Raw genomic sequence first — 19,445 nt, forward strand, 5'->3', positions numbered from 1 at the left:
TGTTACTATTTAATCATTGATATTCTTAAAAGCATTAAGCACTCCCCTATAGAGAGAATTTTAGGGAAGTATAACAGCATTTTTGGACCAGTAATGCAATTTGCTGCTGGAGTAACCAATTTTAGCAGGTAAAAATTTACCCAACATTAATTTAAATTAAATCTATTTCCTACTCAGTTGATAACCCCCTGTAGAAGTCGTATTCTCTGTCAAGAATTTAAAAGCGTAGTTTTCAATATTAAACAAAGTGATCAATGTTTCAAATACATTCAAATACAGAATGAAGATTGAACTGTACTCCTGACTATTTAGTACAGATTTCTGCATTTGTTAATTGCCTGTACGATAGTATTTTTCTTTTCTTTTTCTTTCTTATCTCTTTTTTTAAAAAAAAAGGTGGAAAGTTGAGGGTGTCAATATCTTTAAGAGGTCCATAACTCAACTGAAAGGAAAGCTCTGGAGAAAAATCTGGTGTATAATACCAATCAGTGCTGCACTGAATTATTAACCAGGCTTTTTAGAATGCTTTTTAAGATCAAATTTGACTAGGTAAGTGTACTGTAATGAAAGCGTAATGACTTCAAATAAGGCTTTTGCAAGACTGCAAAAAAAATACCCCAAAGCAGTGTGTAATTCACAAAATGCTGAAAAAAATTCCAAATTCTCCTAGAGAATTGTTAAATAAGTGGTGTTTAATAGACTCTGCTATAAATTAATTTACCCTTTTGACACTGAATACTAGTAATATTTTTTATATTCCATTTCTCTTTGGGTACTGAACAAATAGGATAATTTTAAATATATACGTTATGTAATTATATTATAAAATATATATAAAATAAAAAATACATAACATATATTTATATATCATCTCATTGCCTAAAATTAACATGGATAAAGGATTTTTGAAAAAGTCTAATTCTCATTTGTTAATGAATTTTAAATACTTGTACACTTTTACTGCGCTCCCATCTTTCTTCATTCTGACTTGTGAAATCTGGCACAATGCTTTATAAAGAATGCAAGGTGTACATCAATATCTATATCCGAAAGAAAGAAAATGAGGAAGAAAGGAAGGAATCTCTTTCTTATCTGCTTTTCACAGGGGTGAGCATATGATCATTTAATGAATTGCCACGTAAACTTGTGATTCCCCCAAATAAGTTAGTCAGGATGAAATAGTCTATTTGAACATAAAAACTTGTTCAAAGTATTATATTTACTTCCTAGGAAAATATAAGTTATGAGAAATAATTTATAAGTTATGCTATTGTTATACTGCACAGACTTACAAAAAGACAGGGAGAAACAAACAAATAAATAACCAACCAAAGGTGGTTTTCCAGATCTAAAATCTGTCCAGTTAGTGCATCTCCATAGATGACATTCAAAAATGCATTGCAACCATCAAAAATGTATTTTATGCTTTAACTTTGGCTTTGCCCACAATTGCTGATGGCAACTGTTTTCTATACAGCTCATTCATTTATTTATTAAAATCTACTGTGTATAAGTCACTGTGAAAGGCACTATGCAAGACAAAATCATGAATGAGGCATAGAAAGTGTGATAGGGTAAAAAGGCAAAAATATGAATCTTAGTTTTATCATTTACCATCTGACTGACTTCCTTGGAGAAGTTAACATCAAAATAGGCCTAAAATGGGCAGAAAAATTCCTGCAGGCTTTCTGAGCAGCCTAAAAAGGCAACATTTCTATAAAATACTTTGTTAAGCATCTAACGCCTAGAAAGACCTCAGTACATGTTAATTAGCTTTCTTCTGTCTCTCTTTCTCCTCCCTAGTTGATAGCCAGGAGGTGTCATGCCCACTTGGTAATATGGGAAACTGCCATTTGATAGGAGGTCTTGATGAATACATCACTGTCTTGTACCTGTCTGCAAGTAGCTTATAGTTCTCATCTGTGACAAATTTAGAGCAGCATCCCAAGAGTAAAAAGAATCCTTTCCTTTTTTCAGATTATATATTCCTATCAAAATCAAATATACCTCTTTCTTCTGTCATTCATCAAGAGCCAGAATTCACTGTTATAGTAGAAAGCTATTGACTCAGATGGGAGCAAGCATAATTTTAAAAAAAAGAAAAAATGCCGGCAAAATCACCAGAGCTGCCTCATCCTGGACTCTCAGGATCATGTCCCTTGTCTTTGCAGATGACTATTGTTCTCATGTAAGGGCAGCCCCACATTCTTCCCTCAAACATCCCCTTTCTGGTCAGAGAAAACAGGGTGACTGCCTGCATCAATATTATGTGCTCAGACAGTGTCTTAGTCTGCTCAGGCTCATATAACAAAATATTGTAAACTGAGTAGCTTAAACAACAGAAATTTATTTCTCACAGTTCTGAAAGCTGGGAAGATCAAGGTTCCAGCTGATTTGTTTCTTGGTGAGGGCTCTCTTCCTGGCTGGTAGATGGCTGTCTTCTCGTTATGTCCTCACATGCTGAGGGAAGGGGAGAGAAAGAGGGTGCTCTCTGGTATCTTCTTATAAGGGCACTAATCCCATCATGAGGACCCCAAATGTGCCCTTATCCAAACCTAATTACCTCCCAAAGGCCCCATCTCCAAATGCCATCACATAGAGTGTGAGGGTTCAACATGAAATTTGGAGGGACGCAGTGCAGTCTATAGCAGATGGCTTCCTCCATTTGGGACTTCTGCTGCAGGTTTCATTACAAAATTGTCTATCAATTCATCTACCTGTAAAATAAACTCCACCCCCAGTAATTCTTCTAAGCTACAAAGTAGAGATTACAAAGTCCTAGCAGATGATCCCCCAGTTTACTATCACCTGGAGAAATGATAAATGAGAACTGGGCTATGAAGGAGAAGAAAATAAAACTGAGCACAGAAGAACGACAAAAATAAATAAAAGAGCACAGCTAGCTAGCAAGTTCCTCAAGTGACCTTATGATTTTATCTTTTTGAGTAGAGAATAATTCACAAGATTACAATTGAACATAATCTTATTGAATGTCTATTGTTACACGGAGCTTGGAGTGTTTTGTATCTTAACTTAATAATTTATCCTTTTATTCATTTAACACTATTTTTTAGCAGTATTTGTCAGGCACTGTTCTAGGTACATTTTTCTTAGAGATAAGGGATGATGGCTAGTAGAGGAAGGAACTAGAAGTCAATGACTCCAGCTAATTACAAAGGCAAACTTCCAAAAGATGCTGAACTTGCTTATGATTCTGTCTGTAAAGGAAAAATAGTTCTTAGGTTGGTCATACAAACCACTTCCTTCCACTCTATTTGTGGTTGTCCCCCCAAAATTAGATAAGGTCAAGGAATTTGTCAAACTCTATTTGCATGTAAGTTAATATTTTATTTGCCTTTTCTGTTTTAGAATGCTCTTTGAGGGTGTGAAAAGAGTATATATTAGTGCACCACTTAGGTTGTTAGTGACATTGACTATTCTGGTGGACACCAATGGTGCACATTTTTCATTTGGGCCCTAAAATCCGGAAAATAACCTCTTAGCTACAAATCTACTGCTTTAGTGCATGCAAAGGCAGGACCTAGGAGATTTTTCAAAAATTTTGTTCCATTTGATTTTGGTTGCCTAAGCATGTTTGTTTGAAAGAGATCAGAATGTGTATGCTCAGGCAAATATCTTCTCTGTCTATTGGTAATGTTAACGGGAAGATAATATAGCATATGAGGCAGGAAGTGCTACTGGCACCTTTGAGAAGAACTTACTCAAGTTTTATAGACCTAATTATTTAAAAAACAAACAAACAAAACGACCTAAGTTACTTTTATTATCGCTTCACAGGCTTCTACTTCAGTCCATACAAATTATTGCTATAAAGCATCTCCCTTTCATGAAGAGGGGAGGTGGGATTGAAAGAAAATGTGTGTAAGGGATGAAGACATCTTACATTCAATCGTGATACCATAATGTGTTTCAATTGTATATCAGGATATGTAAAATTATATTAAATCATCCAGGTAGAGAAAAAAAGATAAATCTTAGTTAAGGAAGATAAATATTTACTCAAAAAAATTAAATTGTCTTATGCTCCTTTGTCCTATCACTTCCTGATATAATATGTCAAGAACAAAGAAATGGTCATAAAAATGACCATAGTACTGGAATAATGATTATACTTAATTTCAAGAACTTTCCAGAATGGCTATAAGCTAAAGTAATGTCATGGCATGAAGTGAACCCATGAGCCAAATTGTGCTACTCTGTCTCCTACCACAGGTGTCTCTTGTGCATCTCCTGAAGACAGTACGGCTGCTGCGTCTTTTGCGTCTCCTGCAGAAGTTGGACCGTTATTCCCAACATAGCACAATCGTCCTGACTCTGCTCATGTCCATGTTTGCGCTCCTTGCACACTGGATGGCATGTATCTGGTATGTCATTGGAAAAATGGAGAGGGAAGACAACAGCCTTCTGAAGTGGGAAGTTGGTAAGGGCTTACATTTGTCGCATTTTCCGTTTTTAAGAAAAAAGGAAGATTGCCTAGAATTTAGAGGAGGTGAAAGAAGAGTCTATATGTATGTCCTCTGACTGTCAATTTGTCTCAACTTTTTTGGAGGAGGGGAAGGTCTATGATACAAGTGATTTTTTTTTTTGAGAAAATTTTCTGGAGCAACCTTATATATTTTTTTCAGAGTTATGGGTTAGGCTTTCAATGAGTTAACTTTTCAGAATGACCAGCAAGGCTATAGAAGTTTTTAGATAAGAAATGTGTGACCTTATCTTGATATATCCAATGCAGGGGCAGTAATAGTAAATAACTGGACAACTGGCCCATGGCCAATCATTACAATATTTTAAATCAGAAGAAAATAATCACTTGTATTTGAGGGGGTGAGTTAATAGAAAAGATATCCCTACCATTGTTCTTTCAAAAAGAAACGGAGAGCTGTCATAATGACACACTTTCCACATTTGGTATACTTTGAGAATTTGTGATGTAGAGAGAACTGGGTATGTACAAACATAATTTGCAAAACTTTGTGTCCCCATTGTACATGGGAGTGTAAGGGAGATTTTCCAAGTGTTACTTCATTCTGCATAAATGAATCGGAAACGTTCTGCGTATGAACACCTTTTTTAACTTATGTCAACCAAATGAACTTAATAAAAAATGAAAAGTCTGAAGCTATAACCCTCTATCCTAAAATGTCTGCATTCTTCTCACAGTCATTCCCTTTAGAGAATTGTCATAGTACTCTATGTAGGATTCTTTTGTCTTAATCTGCCATTTAATCCAAAGAATCTGTTTCTTGGTTGGCTAGAAAACTCTTCACTTATCTTTTCCTCCAAAAATCAATCTTGAACCTTTGAAAAAAGCTCAGACCTTTGCACAGAGGTAAAGCCACAAGAGATTCCCAAGAGATAAAAATGCTCTAACCTTTCATACCAGCACTTAGTGGCAGAATGCATTTGGAACATCCCTGGGTTGGGTCTCATAAATGCCACTCTTCTGCCATATGGTGTTTACAGAGCCTTCAAAAGGCATCTTTGGAGAATGTGCTGAAGACTTTAAGAAAGCAGGTTCAAGAGAGTGAATCTCTTGCCTACATTCTTAAAAATGCTCCTACACATATCAATTTTGACCCTGAGCTACACAAAGCAGCTGATATGTTCTGATAATTTTCATCTCAGAATGGTTTTCTTATCTTTTATCAAAGCACTTTTACTGTGCCTTGCTGTGGACCTCAATTCTCAGAAATAAAGTAATGGGAAAAATAAAACTGCAAATTGAGAGCAAAAATATCCCACATAAAGAGAATATGAGATGAGAGAGAGAGAGAGAGTGAGAGGTGGGGGGAAAGAGAAGAGTAGACTAAAAGGAGGATCAAAATCTAGATTGTACTTGGATTAAAATATTTTCCATCCTTCAATACTGTTTCCCTTTCTATAACTTTGTCCTGAAGGCTGCCCCATCACATGCTCTAGTGTAGTCTTGACGGTGTTCAGTGAATTACAGCGTTAGGTCTCTGCCCTTTGTTTTGAATCCATGTTAAAAATCTGACTTGTGGTCAGCCACCTGATTCCTTTTGGAACGTGACCTAATTTCCTTTGGGCCCAGACCTGTACACTCATTTTAATTTGTAAGGCTTGTCTGGTCTGCGAGTCTCCAGATGGAGAAATTCAGCTTACTCACACTCTCAAATTTAGTTATATGAGGAAAGCTTTCTGTTTCGCTTCCAACATGCCAGTCCTGCTGCAGACATACAAACTAGCTGTTGTTTTTCTTCCCACAAACATGCAGAGCTGTTTATTTTCTAAGAAAAAAGAAGCCAACCACCTGAACTGCTTCTGTATTGCCCCCTGCCACTCCTACTCTTGGTCCTAGTGTTATGGTTCAGTGTAATGAGCTGGGGCTAGTGAGTTGGAAGTCAACCCACAAAGAGAGCATTGGCATAATAGAATGGTGGGAAGAACGTTGGGTTGGGGGCAATGGGTCTCTTCTATCATCATGGCTCCACCACTAACCAACTGTGAGATTTGCAATAATTTTGTTCACCTATCTAGCCTCAGTTTCCTTATCTACAACATGAGAAAACTCGGTATATAGCTTGAAAGTCTGTTTCAGGTTCCATGATTTATGACTTTAATGGAAGAACAAACCCAGTATTGTGTACTTAATATACCTATCTATTTTTTATCATAACTCAGTGTCCACATGGTTTCATCAGTAGTAACCTTCTAATGTCAACAAGTTTAAAGAAAAGGGATATTTCAGGAAGTACGTTCTATGATCATAGCATGTCAAGTTATTGATATGTTTTACTCAGTTGTGATAAAAATAACTGAACATTTATCTTTAGAGTATTAGATTTCCTGTCCAAACACATTTTGAGATATGATCAGGAAGGTAGTGTTTGTTGAAGTTGGGTTTATAGGCTCGGCTACAAGGACTTTCCCCTCCCCTAGAATTACTTGCATCATTTATTCATTTGAAACATTCTCCAGCTGAAATTGGACACAAATTAAATAATTACGACCTTCCCTGCCTAATTTTATAATGAAACAGCTGAGAGTCTAGGCTAATTTAGTTTTTACTATGTAATTCGTCCACTAATAATATGTTTTACCTTTTTGAGTCCAATTATAATGAATCAAAAACCTCACTACACAAATAAAACTTGGTTAGAGAATACGTTGGTCTTTATGTTGTGACTAATGTTAGATGTATAGAACAGATTCATCTTCCCAAGGGAAAAAACAAAACATTCCTTTCTTATCATTGTTATTTGCCTCGAAATGATTTTTTTTATCCATTTTGTCCTTGGCAGCCTACTACTTATAGCTAGAGAGAGTTCCAATACTTTGTATCAGACCAAATCAAAGTTAATCTTTAAACAACGTCATAGTGTCACTTCTCTCTAAGACATCTATTTTTAGAAGGAAGACTACTCCTAGACTAATTATATCAGAGGCTGATTATGAACTGATTTGCCTGGTATTATATTTTACTTTATGTTTTTATATGTTTCTATACTGTATTTTAAGGAATTTGAGATTTGGCTTATTGTTTCACAGAATTTTAGACCTGGGAGGACCTTAGTCCAACTCTTTGATTTTATGGCCAGAAATCAGGCTCTAGGTCACAGAAGCTCCTTGCGGAAGGGGTTGTTGTCTGTTGTGTCCACTGCTGTATTTCCACTGTGGTGTATAGTTCCTGACACATGGCAATTGTGCAAAAAAAAAATTGTTAAATAAATCAATCTTCAAATCATTCAATTACTAAATGACAATCATGAGACAAGAACCTAGATGCCCTAACTCCTTGTGTAGAACTCCTTCTAATAATTCTGAATATTATGAAATTATAGGGAATGGCTATCTAGCAAATTCTTTCTGGCAGGAAGATTGAAAGGAGAAGAACAAATAGAGTGATCACATAAGATTTGGTCATGCATTCAAAAAATATATTCGAGTGTTCACTGCGTGCTTGGTCCTGTGTTAGGCACTGGAGATACCAGAACAAATAATATACTTAATGCCATGGAGCTTCAAGTCCAATAGGAAAAATAGACAAATACTTCAATGAATATATCACAGTGTGATACATTCTATAACAGGAACATGCATAAAGGAGTGGCAACTAAATCTAACTAGAATACCAGCAAAGGCTTTTCTGCGATGAGCTGAGTTTGAAGGATGAATAGATCTTATCTCTACAGATGCTGAGGAATGGGCATGTGTGACAGCAGGGACATGACTGCATGAAGCAGTTCACTAGAACCAGCATAAACGGTGAATGAGGGCAGGTGGATGGGAGTAAGGCTATGAACTAAGTAGTTAGGTAAGTAGGTAAGCAGGGTAAGTAGTTAGGGACCAGATCTTTAAAGACTGTTCATGCTAAGCTTTAGAGTTTGGACTTCATCCTAAGGCTACGAGACATAAAATTCTCTCTTGGGCAGTGATCCTTTGAATATAGAACACCGGGAAACAAGGGGAGATGTTTTTCTCTGCTTCATTTTCAGTATCTGTAAAATGCCAATAGTAATAGTGCTTACCTCATTGGGGTTTCCAGTATTAAATTAGGCAATCTATACGAAACATTTAGCACTGGGCCTGGCACCAAGTAACTGCTTAGTAAATAGAAGCTATTTTAACCATCATTACCATTTCATTATGACAATTACTTCTAATAAAGAAAGTACTATGAGCTGTGACTGGTGATACCTACCATTTTATATGGGAAGATTATTAAGAAATGGCTTAAAAAGTGTTACCTTCAAGGTTTAGTTGTAGTGCTGGACAACAAATTATATCCTTTTGTGTAATTTCAACATAATGTATTTGCCCAAACTTTTTATTTAAGTCAGCCTCTGAAAAATTAGTAATTTTCACATAGCCTCATAATTGCACACCTATAGGAGATTTCACCTTCAAGGCTAATATGGGAGACAGGTACAACATCCACCCTACAAGCTTGTTGGGATATATCAAACTTTTATGGAATTTAGATAATGCTTCAAAGGCAAGATTTAACACGTTATTAAAGAGATGCATCACAACTGAGTCAAAGTGTGCTTTTCAAATTTTAATTTCTGTTTTGGCTGCAAAGTAGCGTTACAGAATGATCTCTTTGGGGGGCCTTTATTTGTTTTCTATAAGAACATTTCAATAAATACCCAGCAAAAATGTGTGAGAAGACCTTGCATGTTTCCTTACGTCCCAATTAATGTAGGGATATATTATTTTAATTATTATCACTTATTAAGTTCAATTAATGATATTCATAAAGTTCAATTAATGACATTGAATTAGTCTTTAAAGAGCTCCATTAGGATCCTGAATAGAATATAATAGTTCTGATTTTAATCTAGAAAGATTCAGATTTGAATCTTGCTTCAGGGATTTACTAGGTCTGTGATTTTGGCCAAGATGATTTCAGTGTGTGACTTTTGATACAACGATCTTAATTTCCTCATCTGTAAAATGGGTGTGGTATTACTGACCCTTGCTTAAATTTACATCCATGAGCTGTGTAGAACTGAAATAGCAATACTATTCAAAGCTAGTGACGAGATGATGTTTCTCATCAGTCATGATTCTTGATTGCAAGCAAAGACAGAAAAGGAATTCATTAGCAGGACATGCAGACTCAAAATTAGGGTAGAGATCAAGACTTGGGAAGAGAACATGAGTCGAGGCAGCTCCAGATACTTAAGTTGCTGTCATTTTGCAAGGATGGCCTGGACACGTTTCTGTCTTTGTAGATGCTGTGAAAGAGTCCTAACCTAAGCTTAAGTCACATGCTCAGACACTGACTGCTGGTGCAAGGAGAGACCCACCCCACCTTACACTTCCATGGTGGGAAGTGGAGCCCTGTGTCTCTTCATTACTATGTATAAGGCGAATCCCTCCTTCACGAAGGATTTTAGACAGCCAAAAAAAGAAGAGTGTCTACAATAACATCTTTACCCTTACATTTAAAAACAAACGGTAAAATTTATTAAAACACTTCTATGAATCCTCATACCCTTCTCAGACATCATCATGTCAGATGGAATTAGCTGAAAGGTGGGGATGTGATAATTCTCAATGCATCTTGCTCGCTACAACGCAGTCTATGCTTCTTATGTAAACCTGACAGTGGAGTTCTACTTACCAAGCTGTGCTTTCTCAGCAAGACTGCATCTTGGTCAGTAGCTCCCTTCTGTAGCTAAAATGCTACCTTATATCCTTTCTCAAAGTTCTCTCTATTTCTAAGGCTATGACACGCTGAACTTTAAAATAAATGATCTACTTCAGAGGTTAGAGATGAGAGTATTTTGTAATAGAGAGAAGTTTTTTATCTTTTAATCCTTTGGCTGGAGTATGCTTATCCATTGTATGTGCCTAAAAGTATATCTGTATTGCTGACAAAAAAAAAAAAAAAAAGCCCAAGAATCTAGAATGGGGAAAAAAGGATTAAGTCAGATATCATTTTCAAATTTTCATTGACAATTTTAATCCTAAATCTCTTGATCCTCGTTGGATAAAACCTCATAAAAGCTGATTGATTTGAAGGGCTCTCTACTTATTAACTGCTTAGCACTTACAAGCCTCATGTAATGGGAAAAAAATGACCAGGCTTATGATATTGTGAACGGATTACTTCAATAACTGTATGAAATTTTCCTCAAGAAGGTAGACTTGACTAGCACTCTACATTTTCAGGTTGTGTATAAAGGATTATAAGACTTTTTTAGATAACCCTTATCTGTAGATTCTCATTCTTGGGAATACAAGAAATAAAGAAGGGGGAGAGAAAAGAATAAAATGAAGGATTCCAACTGTTAAAGTGGACCCTAGTGAGGGACTCCTGGACTTAATTTTTTTTTTTTTAAGCGGAGTCTTGAACTTGAATGTGCACTGGAATCACCTGAGAATTGCCTTGAACTACTGATTCTAATTCAGCCAGTCTGAGGAGGAGCCTGAGACCCAGCATTTTGAACAAGTTCCCAGGTGAAGTCAGGATGCTGGTCCCTGTACCACACTTTGAGTAGTACGGTTTTAAAAAGTCTTGAGACATTTTGTGAATTTAATACTGTCATTTATAAACAGTCCTAAATCAGCAACAATTCAGTCGTTTCTATCCTTTCTCAATCTCCATCACATCTGTGAGTTCATTTGGACACAGTTCACTCCTAATGGCCCAAGGAGGTCGAGTGAGAAGGAATTAACCTCAATGCTGAAGTGGTACAACACAGTGCTTTAAGTATTACTTATATTACTGTGTTATTACCATTACATTAATAAGTATCATTTATATTACTGTTAGTTCTCAGAAACTAAAATCGAATACCATCAGTTTTAAAAGAGTTGCCAATGCTGTGGTCTATTTTGATAAAGATTTCTAGAAAACAAAAGCATCTCCGTGTTTTGGGAGCAAGATTTTACTCTTTTGCCATAAAGAGCAAATGTTTTATTCCTAAAACTTAGACTTCCCTTGTACTGTATTTCTGAATATAACAATAAACTCTGCTTATAAAAATTGGGGAAATAAAGTATATATGAATGTCCAGTTGTGAATTTGAATTATCACTGTATTCTGACCTTGTGTGTTTAAAAATTATTTGGGCATTTAGAGAGCAAGCAGCACAAAATTGGCTTTTAATTGCATAATGTTCTCAATCCTTTGATGGGGAACTTCTGGATTTCAGGTAGCTGATTGGGAGCTAATATTTCAAGTTGCCAGTGTTACTTGATAAAAGGACACACAGATAGATAACACTACAGCCAAAATATGCTCAGAATATCTTTGCTCCAGAGTTTCCAAAAGGATTCACACTTCAGACCAAACACTCTAAGCAACAAACGGTTCTGTTGTCATGTAAGTTTGAGAAATGCAGCCACTCCATTCCCATTCTGAAGGACAAGGTAGATTAGCATAGTGTGAGCTCAGAGAAATCCCAAAGAAACTGATTAAACTTTATTTAACCTGAATGTTGTACAAATTTGTTTTACCTCATAACCTTTCCTTTTTGTAATACCTATTATTAACATTCTGTTAACATCCTCTGAATCTGGAGTTTAAAAAAACACACCTTAGGAAAAATTTCTAAATTCAGTATCATAGTAGGAAGAATAATAATGATTTTCATCTTTGTAAAAATACAAAATACCACACGTAACATCTCACAGTAAATCTACAAGAATAGGGAGAGAGATTATCCTTATCTGTAAAGTTGAAATACTAAAAAATACCTACCTTGGAGAGTAGTCGGTGAGCTTAAATAAGCTAATGTATATGAAAGCAGTTTGCAAATTGAAAAGTGCTGTAGAATTATGACATGTCATTGTTGTGTTACAGTTAATAACATACACACACACACACACACATACATGTATATATGTATAAGGGTGTCTCTCTCTCTTTTCGGAGAAACAGGGAGATGTTATGTATGTACTCTATACTACAAACTTTATGTTCTTCTCCTGATACTGATCTTGGTGTGCAGAGAGAACTCATGCACAATACATGAATTTTGGTGGATGTAGAAATAAATGAGTGGAACACAAATAAATGCTTCTGTGCCGTATCGGTAGGTCACTCCACTCAGATTAAAAGAGGAAGAAGCTCTGAAATCAGTCTTCCTTCAGTGTTTGTGTTACCGCACAAATGGCATGATCTGGTCACAGTGAGACAAAAGCCAGTCATCAAGAGGCAAGATGGTGGAAAAGAAAGGGCAGTTTATTACAGCTTGCTGCCAAGCGGGAAGATGGCCGACTAATGTCTCAAAGAACCATCTTACAGAACAAAGACTACAGGCCAGTTACATAGAGGGCTGGTCTCCGAGTGGGGAGGCATCTGGTCCCAGGGTGGGGGCATCCATCTGGTCTTAGTTCCTGGCAGTCTTTTGTTTTACTTGATATGCATCAGAGACTAGAGCAACACCCTATACCCTGATCTTTCCCTTGTCATTGATGATGGCTATCAGCATAGACTCTCTGCCCGGGGTCATCACAACACATTCCTAAGGAACTCAAAAGAACAAAGTTATCAACTTATAGCAGCTAGGAGGGGCCATAAAGTCCAGAGTTAGTCAGAGGTCATTCCAAGTCACAATATGGTTTCCCCTCTACAACATGGCTTCCCTTATGTCAACCCTGTATTGAGCCAGTATCAGTTGCAAGTAAGTTACACTGGGTCTGTACTTCCTTATAGTATCTCATCATTTATACTGTTATAGAACAAAATTCTCATTGCTCATTTGGTTAAAACTGGATTACCATGGAGTATAGATTATAAAGTCATATGAAGACAAAACTCAGGATTTTGTTTCTATTGAATGCTTATTTCTTTTGAGTGTTTTGGCTATCCAAATACTGAATTTCCTGAGTATTCAGATCACACCTGAGCAGGGACTGTTTTCTCTCTCTCTCAAAAGACTTTATAATACCTGGCAGTCATTAATATGAGTACAAATATTATTGAGTGTTGGTAAGTGTCACATATTGAGCTGTTTTGGTTTTCTGATTTATAAGACATTGTCTAAATGTAAGATTGCCTATATAGCTCCCGCCATTTTTGAAAATGTGTCTCTGACCTTTCATCTGATAATCAGTTTGTAATCCATAGTCTATTTACACCTCAAACTTTTGACAATCTCATGAAAACAATTGCTCATTGTCTGTTTTTTTTCCCTCTAGGAATAAATTATTACTTGTTTTCATTTGCTAATTTAAATTGGTGGTAAATTTATTTATATATAATAATCCTCCTGTTTATGGTTTACTAAAGAACAAACTTTACCTATTATCTCAATCAAGGAAAAACATATTGTAAACTCATAAATCATTGGTCTGTTTATAATTTTATTGTGAAACATAATTACTAGATTCGTAAGGCTATGGGCATTGACTATGATATCAGTATTAAGTATTGACTGAGTCTAACATAAAGCATGAAATTCAGAGGGCTTATAGCAAAGCACAGCTCTTTGTCCACTCACGCTCTTATTTTTTTAATCAAAACAAACAACTCAGGCAAACAAATAAATTTTAATGATGAAAGTAAAATCCAGAACTACATCATATTCCTGAGGCTAAAAAGAGTTGAGCAGCTAATACTTTATGACTGAGTCTAATTATTATTCTCTAGTGATGATATTGGTCAGTGTATAACTTTCATTATCTGGACTTTTTTAAAGTATCTAGTATATATGTTATTATAATCCCTATACTATCTTCCATTTAATGCCTCCTATACTAAATTATAGTCTGGACTCAATTCCACTGTGGGGGGTGGGGTTCTGGACACCAGTTGGATGTCCTACAGTTCAACTAAATTCTGATGCCTATCTGCTCAGAGATAGCATCAGATTTCACAGGTTAAGGGCTCAGTCCTACAAGACTGCCCCCTCCCAACACCCACTTCAGACACCAGTCACAAGCCCAGGTTGTTACCTGTGCTTCTCTCCAACTGGCTATAAACCAGAAGTTCACACGACTCCCTCCTTGGGTTCGATTAATTTTCTAGAGTGGCTCACAGAATTCAGGAAACCCTTTACTCACTAGATTACTGATTTATTATAAAAGGATACAACTCTGGAACAGCCAAATGGAAGAGATGTATATGGCAAGTAATTTAGGAAGGGGCGCGGAGCTTCCATGCTCTCTCCAGGTGCACCATTCTCCCCAAATCTCACGTGTTCACCAATTTGGAAGCTCTCCAAACCCAGTCCTTTGGATTTTTATGAAGACTTCGTTATAGAGGCATGAGTGATTAAATCTTTGGCCATTGGTGATTGATGTGACCTCCAGCCCCTCCCCTCCTCCCCATTACCTCATTAATGTAACAAAAGACACCTTTATCACTCTCATCACTTAGGAAATTCCAAGAGTTTTAGTAACTCTGTGCCAGAAACGGGAATGAAGACCAAATATATACTTCTTATTACAAATCACTATGTCACATATACTAACTATTTAAATATGTAGATCCCATATTCCTCACTTAGTGTCGGGAGGGATTTGTGTGATGTTGCAGTGAATCAGCCAATTGCTAATACATTTTCAATTTCTTACTATGTGGTAGCATTGTAGCAGAGAATTATAAGCAATAGTTTCGATCTTATAGGGATGCGAGAGAGGGCTAATTATCTTAACTCCACTCCCTATCCTGGTTCTTTTTCTCTGTTTTCTGTCTCAGTAAATGGTTCAAATTTGCTACCGCCTTCTAGCTGGAGATAAATTTGAGTTGACACTGCTTACAGCTAACTAGACCCAGAAGTCTCCAAGGAGCTGCTTCCTAGTCTCATTTTGGCCTTTCAGCTCTAGAAGAATGCTCTTGGTGCTTAAAAATCTTGAGCTCTGTCCTGGACCTAGACTTTGGAAGAGAGAATCTCCTTTGAGTATTTTCTCTAAGGGGCGTTTGTTTTGAGGTGATACTTGGCCGACCAGGCATTTGCTTCCTATGCTCCTCCCAAAAGATCCTATGACTTCTATCATTGGAAATTTTGCCTACCTCTGACCTCTTCCTTTCCACCCTGTTGGATTTTCCTGACTTGTGTGGTTGTTAAGATTAGGGACAATAATAATGTGTTTCTAGCTCTGGGAGTGCCAAATGCTTCTGTTCTTAAATGAATTCAGAGTTGAAGACATATCTCACACAGAAAACGTTAATTTTAGGGTGGCCCAAAAGGTAATCTGAGCATCCAAAGAAGAGAAAAGAGGTTTATATCTGGTGGTCAGGGGAGTTTGATATAGCTGATTGAGGCTTGGCTCTAACTTACTTTCTTTCCTTATTTTTATGTATGTATGTATTCATATTCTAAATGCCTAACAAGTTTCCCAGTATCACTATTTAAATATGGCATTTTAATCATATTTAATTATTATGCATACTTATGATGGTTACTAGGTTTCATTTTTCTTCCATTGACACTCTAATTTTATACCAATACTGCAGAATTTTAATTACTGTACTATTTAAATTTTGGTACAGCAAGTAGAACAGGAACATTCTAGCCCATTTACTCATTTAGATCAATATTAGAAATAATTGCCCCCCAAAAAAATCCAAATGGCATTTTTATTGGAGTTAATTTCAGAAATTAATTTGAAGGAACTTAATGCTTTTATAACATTGAGATATTTTTGTCATACAAAGTTATAGTATTTAACATCCATTTAAAAAATTTTTTTAATATCATTAAAAGAAATTAGGTAGTTTCCTTCACACAAGTTGCACATATTTTGTATTAAATTTATTTCTAAATACTATACATTTTTGTGCTTATATGAGTGGGATCCATTTTCCATTAATTTTGTTCCAGTTATTATTTGTATAAGAAAATCTAGTGACTTGAAAATAATATTTTATTGATATCTCAAATAATATGTATCTAATGTTTTAATTAATTTATTTGAATTTTTTAGGAAGACAATCATATAATCTAAAGTACTAATAAATTTCTCTCTGATATCTAATGTCTATATTCTTTTTAGCTATTGTTTGAGAAAATTACTTATTTTATCAAATATTTACTCTAACTTCACTAGAAGATTTTACTGAAAATATATTTTATAAATCACAAACAGACATTATTATTGATGCTTAGTACTCCACAGAATCACACTGAACTTTAAATTATGGCCCTCACAAAATATATTCCATAAAAGAACATGGTATAATAGAACAATTCTTAGCTTGGAAGCTGGAGATCCTCTAGTCTAACCACAGCCCTGCTACTAAATAACTCTATGACCTAGGAAATTTTATCAAACCATATCTGTCCCAATTATCTCTTTGAAAATGAGATACTTGACTGATTCTTACTGAGTCTTAATCTTTCTTGAGTAATAAGCCCTTTTGGAAAGCAAATGGAAGCTGTACATCTTTGATGATAAATTCATTGATAAATTCATATACCCACATATAAATAGATTGCATAAAATTATAGTTTGTATATTCCATGATGTTCTTTCATGGGCTCCTGGTAAACAAAACAAACAAAAACATCCTAGAGCAAGATGATCTCTAAATTTGTTTTCAACTTGGAGAAGATTTAGTTACAATTCCTTTAAGAAAACTGCCTTGCATCTGAAAGTTAGGTGTGTTGAAGAAATAATACCTTAGTCTGTTGATGTGTCTTTCATCATAAGTGAAAACTGGGTCAGAGCTGCCCTAACTCATCCGTAGAACATTTTTTAATCTTTCTGTTCTTTCCAGGTTTTGTACCATTGGAGTGTAACTGTGTTCTGTACAGTAATATACACGCCATGAAATCCCTCTTGTTTAATCCACTTCTTCCTCAAGTTCTTAGCCATTGGAGGGTTTTAACCACATCCCTGCACTTCCAATTTTATGATGCAAACAAGCTCAACAAACAATTTCACTTTACACGCAACTTTTAAGAAATGTAATGATTTCTTAAATTGAGAGAAAGCAATACCACTCTCTAGATTGGGTATAGAAATAACTTGTGATTAAAACATGCAAAATTTTATTTCTGATTTAATTTCTAAAGGATAGTCAGAAACAAAGCTGACTTTCCAATATCTTAAGACTTCTATCATTTGCATAATGTTCTAATTAGCCCAGTTGGTGAGTTGCTTTAACTCTAGAATTTTTTTTCAACCTTTGTACTCGATGGCCTCATGCAATTGAGGCGCCTCCAGTTGAGTTACTCTTTTATTTAAACCAACCTTGATTCATAGAATCACAGAACGCTAGTGTAAGGAAGAACCCTAGAGAGAACATATTCTAAACCTCTAATTTTACTCAATTGCTTCTCTTTGATGAGGCATCATGATGTACTGGAAAGAACAGTGGACTGGAGGTCATGGATTTAAGAGCCTAATCCTGGCTCCAGGGGTCATATTTTGTCTCTGAAAAATGAGGTGGTCAGAGCAAAATGATCTCCAGAATCTTTAGAACAAATGTCTCTTATTTTTATGTGAAAAAGTGAGAAAGAAAATGCTTTTAATAGAGTTATTCTACTCTAAGTTATTTCCGAAGATAGAAATACATTTTTCTACTTCCAAAAATTTGCAAACTAGTTTTTGCAACTTCTGGTCCTTGTTCCAAAGAGGGAGTAGGGTGACCTGATATATGTCTTTTTTAAATTACCTTTTAGTCTATATATCCCTTTCCTCAAGTCCAAACCTAATATCTTTTAATTTCCAGTGCTAAAGAGTAAAGATAATATTTTAAAGAAGTAATGAGAAATAAAGTGTGATTTCAATGGAAAAGAATCAGGGTGTCAGTATTTTTATTAAGCTAATTACCTTTCTTTGCCTATTTCCCTCCCTCACTAAATTTAAGAATATTGGATCCAGATAAAAATTCTTCTGAATAGCAACTCTTGATGCAGCCTCTTCCATCTTCCCACTCACATTCATATGAAGGCCAGGATAAAGACATAATGTCACATCTTAACCATCATTGAAAATTTGGATCAACCGTTGATCTATTATTACAAGAAATGAGAGGAATGTCTACTAAAAGATAGATAAATAGGATTGGATTTTAAAATATAATCAACAGACAACTTGAGTATTTTGAGACCAGTCTAATGGAAACCATTCATCCCATACTCACACTATGCCCTCTGATTTGGAGAGCGAGGGTATCCAAGAAAATGGAACAATTTTCCCTCTACTGCTTAGACATTGCTTTAAAGCAGAATGGTAGCTCTGCCAGGCCCAGTAGCTTTTTCATTCCATCTAAAATTAAAAGAGCCTTTACAGTGTATAAAATTTCCCAGTTTGGAGATGAGGTTAAGGAAGGGAAGTACTAAAATGGTGAACTGTCAATATTGACTAATAAGTAGAAAACTGTAGATTAAATGGGCTTTTGAAAAATTACATGACACTACCAAATAGAATTTAAAATAGTACACATACCTTATAAATTACACAAACCATGGAAGGCATAGAAAAGGACAGGAAAAAAGGAAAGATCAAGAAAACACAAATATAAGAAATAATAGGCCATTAAACATCATGATTTTAGTGAATATTTAATGACATGGGGCAAAGCTCAGGTTATTTCAAGTGAAGAACTAAAGATACAGATTTCTATATATTACCTGATTCCTATTTGGAATAAAAAGGGAAACACACACACACACAGAAGGACTGGAAATAAATTCAGTGAATAGTGGAATTACTCGTAAATTTATTTTCTTCTTTACATTATTTGAAAACAATCAATTTTTATCAAATTAATATTTTAGCTTACATTTATTAAGCACAAACTACATGCATAGTGCAGTACTTAATATGTATGCCTTATCTCATCTGATCTTTATTGCAATCTCATGAGGCAGATTATTTCAATCCCATTTTACAAAAAGGAAACCAAAGCTTGAAAAGTTTGAGATTTCCTGGAGACTTCTTTTTTTAACACACAAAAAAGTTTAGAACGAATATAATAGATGCCTCTTGGAAGTTATATCTTTTTTAACATTTTTACCATATTTGCTTAATTTCTATTGTGTGTGTGTGTGTGT

General features: G+C 35.5%; 1 protein-coding gene across 1 annotated transcript in view; it reads left to right on the forward strand.

Moving 5' to 3' along the window:
- The window catches only part of KCNH8 (potassium voltage-gated channel subfamily H member 8), a 371,503-nt gene that overhangs the window by 240,235 nt on the left and 111,823 nt on the right, over positions 1-19,445 (forward strand). The window contains exon 7 of the mRNA XM_058553749.1: positions 4,234-4,441. Within this exon, the coding sequence (XP_058409732.1) occupies positions 4,234-4,441 (208 nt within the window). The remainder of the gene's footprint in view (positions 1-4,233; positions 4,442-19,445) is intronic.

Source organism: Diceros bicornis, chromosome 2 (assembly GCF_020826845.1).
Source record: "Diceros bicornis minor isolate mBicDic1 chromosome 2, mDicBic1.mat.cur, whole genome shotgun sequence".
Taxonomy (NCBI): domain Eukaryota; kingdom Metazoa; phylum Chordata; class Mammalia; order Perissodactyla; family Rhinocerotidae; genus Diceros; species Diceros bicornis.